This window comes from Prunus persica, chromosome G8, assembly GCF_000346465.2.
Source record: "Prunus persica cultivar Lovell chromosome G8, Prunus_persica_NCBIv2, whole genome shotgun sequence".
NCBI lineage: Eukaryota > Viridiplantae > Streptophyta > Magnoliopsida > Rosales > Rosaceae > Prunus > Prunus persica.
This window is the reverse complement of record NC_034016.1, coordinates 16,273,697-16,285,284: the sequence shown is the minus strand read 5'-3', so window position 1 is coordinate 16,285,284 and position 11,588 is coordinate 16,273,697. Positions and strand designations below refer to the sequence as shown.

At 33.7% G+C, this 11,588-nt stretch overlaps 2 protein-coding genes across 4 annotated transcripts in view; both read left to right on the top strand.

Moving 5' to 3' along the window:
- LOC18767119 (serine carboxypeptidase-like 13) overlaps positions 1-11,588 on the top strand; it is a 33,335-nt gene that overhangs the window by 11,424 nt on the left and 10,323 nt on the right. The gene's annotated exons all lie outside the window — the stretch shown is intronic.
- On the top strand, positions 877-5,424 carry LOC18767490 (serine carboxypeptidase-like 18). 3 transcript variants are annotated; one of them, XM_020553740.1, is made up of 14 exons: positions 901-1,300; positions 1,577-1,725; positions 2,121-2,197; positions 2,281-2,403; positions 2,505-2,607; positions 2,724-2,761; positions 3,440-3,541; positions 3,743-3,829; positions 3,916-4,062; positions 4,271-4,342; positions 4,420-4,544; positions 4,702-4,815; positions 4,896-4,950; positions 5,036-5,424. In XM_020553740.1, exons 1-14 carry the CDS (start codon positions 1,152-1,154, stop codon positions 5,117-5,119), a joined length of 1,425 nt encoding a protein of 474 aa, XP_020409329.1. In that variant the 5' UTR covers positions 901-1,151; the 3' UTR covers positions 5,120-5,424. The 3 variants fall into 3 exon arrangements, with proteins under 3 accessions (XP_020409331.1, XP_020409330.1, XP_020409329.1); XM_020553741.1 differs by lacking the exon at positions 2,281-2,403 and having other exon boundaries at positions 882-1,300; XM_020553742.1 differs by lacking the exons at positions 4,420-4,544; positions 4,702-4,815 and having other exon boundaries at positions 877-1,300.

The window sequence follows — 11,588 nt, the reverse complement described above, 5'->3', positions numbered from 1 at the left end:
GTTATGGGTTTAATTATATAAAGGTACGTGGGAGTGGGCAGCATGGATGATGTGCAGCTAGCTTGGCTACATTGTTGTTTTCAATGTTGTGGTGCAGTGGCTTATGGATCATCCCAAGTTCTACAATAATCCACTTTATATTGCCGGAGATTCTTATTCCGGCATAATTGTTCCTATCGTTGTTAAGGAAATATCAGATGGTAAGTTGGTAACCCTCTTAAATTTGACCTTTTGTCAATCATCCAACCTTTATTTCAGTCTCACCTGCAAATAATATTGAACATTTCGTTTGTCACCTCTAATTGCTCAATATATATAGCAGATGGACAAATAAAGCAAACATTTAGTTTCATGAGGTATTGATTTTAATTTACTTTTATTTTTATGTAGGTAATCATAATGAACATGTGCCACCAATGAATCTCAATGTACAATTGCTGCCACTTCATTTTGAATGTGTTCTGTTGTGTTGTAGTTAATTAATTCCTAATTATACAGTCCTAATCTCTCGGACTACAGGGTTTCAAGAGATTTGTGGTCACTCACCGTTGGATGTAAATTCAACGGTTTACTTACTCTTGCACTCTTTTTAAAAAACTTTTTTGAACTATTGGATTAATATCCAACGGTGAATAACCACAATCTCTTGAATTCCTGTGATTCAAAAGATCGGGACTGCCTGATTATATGCATGTGGGCCTAATGTTCTATATATATTGGCTGAGGGGATATGATCCAGTGACAGATTATATCTTCCCTTATATTTGGGCATGATAGACATAACACATGTGATCAAGTGATGGGAAATGAAGACACCCGACATTCCCTGGTCAAAGTCCAACATGCTCAATGATCTCCACCGTGATTGGTGGATGATATTTGTATATTGTTTGTCCATATCTCATGGGAGACCAACTTCGCCGACGGATGGGTGAAAATGAAACCTAACTACGAGAACAAAAATGCAACAAAAATATTACAAAAACTAACGTTGCAACTTGGTTTAGGGCAAGATCACGTGTGCCTAACACGTTTGTTAAGGAAATTATTTATTACTCACCAAACATTCTCTCCAGTCACTTCGCATTACCACTTTAAAAAATAATATGTTATTGTACTTAGTAAAAAACATAGCCTTCTAATCCTAGTGCATGTACTGTTACAGCTCCAACCTCACCATGTTTCCGCAAGCACTTCTTCTGCTCCTCCTCCTTCATTGTTGTCACATCGTTGCTTCATCATCCATCATCAACACCCTACCGGGTTTTTCCGGCGACCTCCCCTTCAAACTTGAAACCGGGTTGGTATTTCTTTGTCTTTGTTTTTGTTTTTGTTTTCAAATCGGAGTCTTGTTTTCGCATCTATATAGAGGTGTCCTTATGTGTTCTCCTCTCTCAGTTTAGTTGTTCATCTCTTTCATGCTTTGCTGTGAATGAAAGGATATTTCTATGGTATATGGTACTAATTAATTAATTTTTTTTTTTTTTTGGTTCCCTCTATGAATTATACTCTATATCAATTAATACGTACCAATTGCAATGATGAGAATGAAAATTATGATTTAAATTATATAAAGGTACGTTGGGGTGGGCAATTTGGATGATATTCAGTTGTTTTATTTCTTCATCGAGTCGGAGAGAAGTCCCAAGGAAGATCCTTTACTGCTTTGGCTCAGCGGAGGTCCTGGTTGCTCTTCTTTTACTGCCATGGTATACGACAGTATAGGTACATTATTATCTCAACTCTGTATATCGTACCCTCCACTTATATTATATGATCAACAATTCTCATTTACAGTTTGACAACAAATCAAAAAATTACTCCGTATATTGCTGAACCAGGAATTCCCCCTCCAGAATTATTTTGAAACTGTACAAAACCATTAGTTGGATTTTGACTGGAAGCTAGCTATCTATAGGTCAGTGTACAGTAACATCAAAGAATTAATGGTTGTTATCATATAACAATTTGATAACCTCATCTGTTTTTCTTTTTTCTTTTTTCTTTTTTTGGATTGGAACAAGACATCGTTGATCTCCACCCAACATGCACAAAGCATTTGTGATCATCCTATAAAGGATATCAATTGACTTTGCATTTGATAAAAATATTTTTGGTAGGTCCATTAATTTTCAACTACGCAAATTCTAGTGGGAACGAACCAACATTTTTGTTGAATCCATACGCATGGACAAAGGTAAGATCAGAGAGAAACCTACTGCTAATTAATTTATGATTTGTCAATAACTTGACCCCGAATGCATATTGAAAAATGTTCAGATTGCCAACGTAATATTTTTGGATCAACCTGTTGGTACTGGATATTCCTATGCAAAAAGTTGGGAAGAATACCGGACCGGTGATACATTATCATGTACTCAGACCTATGAATTTCTAAGGAAGGTCAAAATTTGGCAAAGTAATTTACAAAGGTTTGAAAATTACATTGTTAAATCTTATTAATTAATTTATTAATTGTTGTGATGTATATAATGGTGCTGCAGTGGCTTAAAGATCACCCTCAATTTCTGAAAAATCCACTATATATTGCTGGTGATTCATATTCAGGCATAACCGTTCCCATCGTTGCTCAACAAGTATCCAACGGTAACTTTTGTTGGGAATGAAAACCTTTTCAGTTGTTTCACTAAATGGTTATCAAACGAGTCCTAACTTTATTTGACCTAAATTATGAGAAGTCTCCTAAATCTGAACTGTTGTAGGTAACGAAGCTGGGCATGAACCGCCAATGAATCTCAAAGTAAGAATTCTATCTGATTTTAAATTTGAGATACTTGTCTTCCCTTTTAGTCCTCGTTAGCCCTTCTCCTTTTGTGTGCGTTCGATTGGGCTCTTATGGTTGTTTTCTGCTCATTTGATTTTAGCTTGTAATCCTAATATAGCTCATTACAATCTTTTTTTTTTTTTTTTTTTTTTTTCTGCTTTCTGTAATGAACTTTTGCTTTTTGTGCTGTCTTCCGGTCTTAGTCTCTGGTTCTTAATTATTTTATGAGACGAGTACGAGATGAGTGAAAAAGAGTTTTGATTTGGATATCAATAGTCTCAAGTTTGAATCCTCATACCACCTTGGAAGTTTGTGTGAAAAAACTCACCTCCTCCTTCCTAACTTTGAAAAAAAAAAAAAAAAAATCATTTTAATGTGTGATTGGAGTAAAATATTTTTCTTACCAAAGAAAAACCTCGTAATTATGAGTCCTTAGTACGAAATGTAATGATTATAATGCATGAGTAAAATCTGACATTTATACCGAAGTTCGAATTCTTCCTCCGTCAATATCACTTGGATCCCAAAAAAAAAAAAAAAAGGTACATTCAAACATAGATTTTTTTTTCTTTTGGGGCGAGTATTTACCACATTTTTAGTATCAAGTAAAGAAACATTGTCTTGGATAAGTAAATGTTGTTTGATTGAACTCAGGGTTACGTGCTTGGCAACCCATGGACAGAACCAACATATGACGTAAACTCACGAATTCAGTATGCTCATCGCATGGCACTTATATCCAATGAACTCTATGAGGTATAAATATGTTTTCTTGTTTATTTAAACTTTGAAGAAAGAAGAGCGAGAGTTGTATTCCTACTGCCAACATGTGCAAAAAAATAAACAAAAGTGCTCAACTAATTTTCGTACAAATCATGTAGCAAAAAAATAAAATAAATGCTTAATTTGAGAGCTAATCTCTTCGTATTATATATATATATATATGTATATATATAGTCAACTAAAACAAATTGCAAGGGAGAGTATGTTCAAGTAGATCCAAGCAATGCACCTTGTGTGAAAAACCTCCAAGAAGTCAATGAGGTGAGAATTACTACGTCCTTGGTTTGCATTTATTATATATTGAAGTGTGATACTGAATATCGATTTACCACTTAACAAATTTGCAGTGCATCCAAAAGATAAATCTTGCACAAATCTTGGAGCCAAAGTGTAGTACTCTGTCTCCAAAACCAAAAAGATTCAAATGGGATCAGAACTTTGCTGAAGAGGACTTGTTAGATGTGCTGCATTATTCTACGAAATCATGGTGTCGTGTAAATTTCTGGCTGGCTTACTGTCGCACAATATATACTCTAATGAATTTGGGTCAAATTACATATTTTTTATCCTTATAATTTGACTTGTTTTTCACTTTGACTTTGGAAATTTTAGTCCTATAATTAGTTCGGTTAGCAATGGAGTCAAATTACATGTACATGACTGAACTATGTTTCATGCTAATACCGTAGTACTTGGTTGCAGAGTTATAACTATATCTTCTGCTTCATTTGGGCTAATGACAAAACTGTCCAAAATGCTCTAAACGTTCGAGAGGTATGTTATAATTTTGAGAATTACAATACCTATATAATTAATTTCACTTAAGCACTTTTGCCATTACAACCTAACAGGGAACAATAAAGGGTTGGGAGAGATGCAATCAGAGTTTATTTAGCAATTATGTATATGATGTTAGAACTAGTATCGACTATCATCGAAATCTCACCAAGAAAAACCTTAGAGCACTGGTTTACAGGTACACTAGTTAATATTCTTAATTTTCTCCATTTCCAAATTTTGTCTATCCGTAAAAAATCCACGACCGTTTGTGTGAAAAAACCGATGAATTCAGTATTCTTCTGTCTGAAATATATCAAAGTTAATTTGTAGATTTTTTTTTTTTTTGGGTACAGTGGTGATCATGACATGATTATTCCATATGTGGGCACTCGAGAATGGATAAAATCTCTAAATTTGAGTGTTGATTACCAATGGAGACCATGGTTTGTTAATGGCCAAGTTGCAGGGTTGGTTGCTTGCTACTATCAATTTTCATAATGTCACTGCAATTTCTTATTTAATTAATTAAATTATCTTTTTTTCTAAGGTACACCAATGCATATACACTGAAAGCGTACAGTTTGACATTTGTTACTGTAAAGGCAAGAACTGAAAATCCTGCTTAATTTTTCTCAACTAGTTATCTGAAAGAAAAAAAGATAACTAAAATAATGGAGACCTGTACAGGGAGGTGGCCACTCAGCTCCAGAATACAAGCCTATGGAATGTCTTGCCATGGTTGATAGGTGGTTTGCATATTACTACGTTTAATTAGCTCATTCATTCCAATACTTTTGTGCCCCAAAGTCTTGGATGTTGCTAGCTGGTACTGCTTTGGTGAATAAATTTCCAAGAATATTGTCAATTCGATATGTAACTGTGAATGTCACTTTTGTGTAACACATATTGTTCTTGATGTATAGTATTTAGTACGACGGACAATCGAGCAAATTTTTAGTATAATCTTTAGTGCAATTTTTTTGTATTATATTATATATATATGTCACACAATATAATTTTTTTTTAGCAATTTGCCACCCAAACTTCACTTTTGGGACGTCAGGACATTATGGTTCTATATTCATTATTGTTAATGTATTATGTAATAAACAAAGAAAAATTATGGAAAAAATTCGTCATCTGGATGATCCCTTGTGAAGTCTTACCCCTTTGAACAACAATCAAAGAGGGGAGCATATATACTTAGCAGCAAGTACATCATCATCACCATGTTGCTACAAGCACTTCTTCTGGTGATCCTTAATGTTGATCAAAACCCTACCCGCGGTGACCTCCCCTTCAAACTTGAAACCAAACATGTATGTGAAGAAAGATAAATGAAAAGACCAATTCTCTGTAAATGGAAGTAATAAAAATACATATTAAAATAGGTATACTTTTAATTTCGTTGTTGAACACATTTTCATTGATAATATTAATTTTCTTGTTGCATTTAATATGTATTTGTGTTATGTTAAAATTTATTTGAAATTAGTCAATGAAGCTATGCATTAGAATGTGGTTTATATGATTTAATATATACTTTTATTTCCATAAAAGCTATAAAAACTGTAAGTACAAACAAAAAAAGTTGATGAGATTTTACCCTAAACATTTTAGTTATAGCCTATTTGTTCAAAAATTCCTAATTCCGCTCTTGACTCTATTAATGTTATCTTAAGCTTAACACATATATTAAACAAATGCATTTAGTGGGGGGTTATATGAGTTCAACTAAATAAATCATACGTGTAATTTGCGGGTGATTAATTGTAAGTATTGGATACGAAAGAGAATATGGATGCTATGAGGGAGAGATGGGACATGAAACGGCTCTTTGTTGACCGTGATCCTATGAGTGGTTGAGATGGGACATGAAACGGCTCTTTGTTAGACACGTCCGAAGAGTAATCAGTTTCAATCATGTGCGCATCAAACCTGCACGGCACCCACATCTTCCTAGTCAATGAGAAAGGCTGCCTGCCAGAATTTGGACGACCGAACAAATTCATATGATATCTCTAACAACCAATCACAAGCTTGTCTTTGTTTGTATGTTTTGACTTCTTATGAACTTGAAATTTTGAATTTAAGAAGTCTATTTGTATAATATCAATTAGTATCAATCCTGTTGTAATTAAGATTTTGCTTTCTTAGTTGGTTTCCTATATTATAGGATTAGTTTTCTTGTACACGAAATGAAAAATTTGTACCTATCAATGAAAAGATCATTCTCGTATAATATCAAATTCACATGGTATTAGAGCAGGGCAATTAACTAGCTCTCAAAACCTTTTTTGCCACATTCTACATGCTCTTGCTGCAGACCCTTTACCACCGGACACTATGGGTGATTCCTTCGACGTATTCAAGTTGGAACCTTCAAACCCTTATTGCCTTAGTAATTCGGATCCTCCGGGCTTGGTAATTGTGCCGAAGCCCTAGAGATAACTATGCGACATTGCATAGATTCATGTCAGTTACATGGAATGCTAAGAATAAATTGAGTTTTGTTGATGGAACTGTCAAAGTGTCGTCATCGGAATCCAAGCCCGATGAGCACTCAGCATGGCTGCGTTGTAACAACATGATCTTCTCTTAGATTGTGAACACACTTGATCCAGAAATCAACGATTGGTCTTCTCCGATAAGCACGCATCATCACCAATCTGCTTTGTTGTATTGTGACAACAAGGCAGTTTTACATATTACCACTAACCCAGTGTTTCATGAGAGAATAAGACTACATTGAAATGGATTGCCATTTTATTCGAGATAAAATTCAGGAAGGTTTGATTGCTACATGGCATGTGAGTTCGTCCTCTCAGTTGGCCGATGTTCTTACCAAAGCATTGGAAAAGAAGAATTTAACAATGTTGGTCGTAAGTTGAGAGTTCTTGATATCTACTCTTCAACGTGAGGGAGAGTGTTAAGAAGTCAATTTGTATAATATCAATTCGTATCAATATATCCTATTGTAATTAGGATTTTGTTTTCCTAGTCAGTTTCCTAGATTACGGAATTAGTTTCCTTGTACCTGAATATACTCTTGTATAAAGCAGTTGTACCTATCAATGAAAAGATCATTATGGTATAATATCAAATTAACATACATCAAACCTGCACGGCACCCACTTCTTCCTAATCAATGAGAAAGGTTGCCTGCCAGAATTTGGACTACAAAACAAATATGATATCTCTCTAACAACCAATCACAAGCTTGTCTTTGTTTGTATGTTTTAACTTCTTATGAAGTTGACATTTTGAATTCTTAGCCAAATGTGTTGACATATATGTATATGGAGGACCCATTAATCCCCCATTCATACAACGTGGAGTTTGATTACAAATGACAAGGGAAAACGTTGACACAAAAAGAGAGAGAGAGAGAGAGAGAGAAAGAGAGAGAGAGAGAGAGAGAGAGAGAGAGAGAGAGAGAGAGAGAGAGAGAGAGAGAGAAGCCACGACTTCATTGCTCACATGAATCACACATAAAGTCTAGTCGATACATTTACAAGTCAATCAAATAATAATAATCAATATAGGGTGCGCTTACATTTGATTATGTGGTAAGTAGGGTGTACTTTTTACGCTTAAGAAGCTTAATCGCTCTCTCCTTCTATGAGTCCCAAGAAAAACTCCACAAAGGGGGAGGAGGAAGAAGTGTTCATTGCCCTTCTCCCCTCCTCTCTCCTTGCTTTTTTCTGTTGGGTAGTCCATTAAGGCTTTTTAATTTTTTATAAAAAAAAAAACCTTTGTGGTGATTTCTTTTGAGTCATGCTCAAATTGAAGTTTCCCATCATCCTTTTTAAGCGTTCTCAAACTATTTATAGATATAAGGAAGATATCACTTACATTGAACCAAATCCTCCTATTTCTTATACCACATTCTCATACCACCTTATGTGGCAGATGAGGTGGATAGCCACAATTAAAATTATTTAACATTCTCTTTTCTTTTATGATTTGTTAACACTTACAAAAAAACTGTAAATTAAACTTTCTTTATTAAAATACACTTCATTGATTTAATTAACGTGGCATATGATATGGACACGCCACATCATGTGGTATAGAAATGTGGGATAAAAATGTAGTAAATGTAACATTACTCATAATTTTATCATGAATCTAGATAATCCCAAAATATGAAAAGATTTGTAATAATTATAGATCATTAAGACACTATTTATTATACCATAATTTTATACCACATGATGTGGCAGATGTGTACATACCATATATATCATGTAAAATACTAGTTTTTATTCTTCTAATTTTATTTATTAAAATAGACTTCATTCATTTAATTGTTGTGGCATATGATATGAACATGCCACATCATGTGGTATAAAAATATAAGATAAAAATGTGGTAAGTGTAGCATTACTCTTATTATAAATGAATAAACCTACCCGAGCATGAATTCTATTCCCATGGTCCATATATGTAAGTGCTAATCTCGGTGCATCACAATCTATTCATTCTCAAATTATCATTTCTTAACACAATGCTTGTCTTTTAACAGTGGTGATCATGACATATGTGGCTACTATGGCTTGGATAAAATCTCTGACGACCGTCGACGGACAGGTTGCAGGGTTGATATCTATCTCAGCTTCTTTCTTACTTTTTATATTTTCATCATGTCCTTAATCTTTCTTCTGTTTAAGTTGAGTTTAGTCAGAAAATCAGATTACAACTATCTCATAGTTGTGCCTCTTTATTTTTCTTTAGATACTAAGATAAAAAGAACCAGTTGACATACACAACTATAAAGGCAAGAAGCCAAGACCCATCTTGAGCTATTAAATTATTCCACACTGCAATTTGCTTGACCAAAAGCTGAGACTAAATTTTCTGAATTTTCAGGGAGCGGGTTACACAGCTCCACAGTACAAACCTGAAAAATGTCATGCTATGATTAGTCGGTGGTTCGCATACTAACCGCTGTAGTCAGAATTTCTGTATCCCAAACTTAATAAGTTAACTGGTTCACAGCAAAAGTTCATTATAGTTGATGTTGGATTGGTAAAGCCTGTGTCTGTTTGAGTCAATTCTTCAAAGTTGTCATAAAATCATAAATCAAATATCAGTTTTATTTTTGAGATAGCTATAAACACACAGACCTCATATTGTTTGAGTCAATTCCTCTGTCTACTATAAACACACCAGTAGTTAATATATATATATATATTCTTCTGGATGATCCCTTGTTAATGTGTTATGTAGTAAACAAACCAAAAACCATGCAAAAAAAAAAACACCATCTGGATGATCCTTTGTGAAGCCTTACCCTTTGAACAACAATCAAAGAGAGGAGCAGGGAAGACTAAGTAGGTTGACCAATGGGTGGCTGACCAGTAGTTGGATCCAAAAATATTGTGGCTGCCACGGCCAGTAGTTCAATTTCGTGACATGCAGGCAATGCGGATGCCACCAAAAAAATAAATTGTGGTCCTAAAAAAAACTCGGATTTTCTGTTTCCACGGAATGTTGGTTTATAGAATCTTGAAACTTTCGATCTCCTGTTTCTTTTCCCTTATTATCTTCTTAGCCTGCATTTTCTGTCTTCGAAATCAACCACGTCATACTGGTTGAGCTGAGATCAAGCACCATACGTCTCTCTAGCAAAGCAATAAAATCGTTCTGATTAAGTCCTCTGCACAATCACCATGAATTTTTCAACGGGTGGGCTAGATAAAGTCATTAGCTAAACATCTATGATCAAATGTTTTTATTTTATGTATTTATAGTTTATATAGTTATTTTAGAAATAAAAGTATACATTAAATCATATAAACCAAGCTAGTTCATAGCTTTATTGACTAATTCCTAATTTTTTTTTTCTCTTGATACAATTGATATTGGGGAAGGGGAAAATCGAACCTAGGACAATGATAAATGGTCTTAACTATTTGAGTTACAAACCCCTTGCAATTTCCAATTAACTTTAATATAAAACAAATACATATTAAATGCAACCGGAAACCAAATATTATCAAAATGAAAATATACAACAATAAATTCTGATAGGTCTTAATGTTTATTTTTATTGTTGTCATGCAACTAAATTCATAAAAAATTGGACTTTTTAAAACTCTGATAGGTAATACATACTTGAATGTATTTAAAACAAGACAAATATATAAGTTTAATTTTTTTTTTCCCAAAAATCTTCCTGGGCTACAGCCCACTGCAGCCTTTGCAGTGGTTCTGCCAGTGTGCACAACCAAAATCACAACTTCTTCTGTTTTTTCTTTTTTTCCAGGTTGTGCAGAATCTCTGAGAACCCAAGTGCTTCAATTATCAGTCAATATTTTAAAGGCCACTTTCATTTTCATAAAGATGTAATGAATGCAGTCTAGATGATCTCCCTTTTTAATTGTAGTCCACTCTCACCAAGTAAGTAGTTGCCACTATCAAAAATGGAATTATATGAAAAAACATTCCATGTACCTGCCTTATAGGTAATAGTTTTTTTCTTGTGTTTTTTTAAGCAATTGTTTTATGGAGTTTTCTATATATATACTTGCCTTCTAGCTAGGTAATAGTTTTTTTCTTCGGTTTTTCAAAGCAATTTTTATGGAGTTTTATCTCAATATATTCAAGTGCGAGTATACCTATTGTGGATGTGTGAGTTTCTTTCTTCTATTTCTGTAACATTTTAGATATGTACTTTTTACTTTAATTATGTGTTTAAAGATCCATACTAAAGGCATTATATGAGTTCAATTACCTAGACTAGAGGCAATTTATGGGTATAAATATGTGCACAAGAGTTAGCTTTTGGGTTTAATTACCTAGACTAGAGGTAACTTATGGATTTAATTACTTGGACAAGAGGTAATTTGAGTTTGTTTGAGAGTGATTCTAGACAGGCCAAAATTAGTTCTGGGAAGAAATATCTCCCATGTGCTTCTCTATAAAATTACTTTTAAGTTGTAAAGCTGTGGCCTTGTAATGTGGGTTCAAGCAACTAATACCAATTTTTTATCCCAAAAAAATAAAATGAAAAAGAAGTATCTCAAGTTTAAAATCAGATTGAATCTTACTTTGATATTCATTGGTGGTTCATGCCCAACCTCATTGCCTACACCAGTTTAGATATAAGAAGACTTGTTTATAAATAAATAAAGAGTAAATAAATGTAGTAATATTAAGGTCCGTTTGATAAATATTTCAAAATTTCAAAATTCAATAAATAGATTTGCAATTAAATTGAAATCAAATATGATAA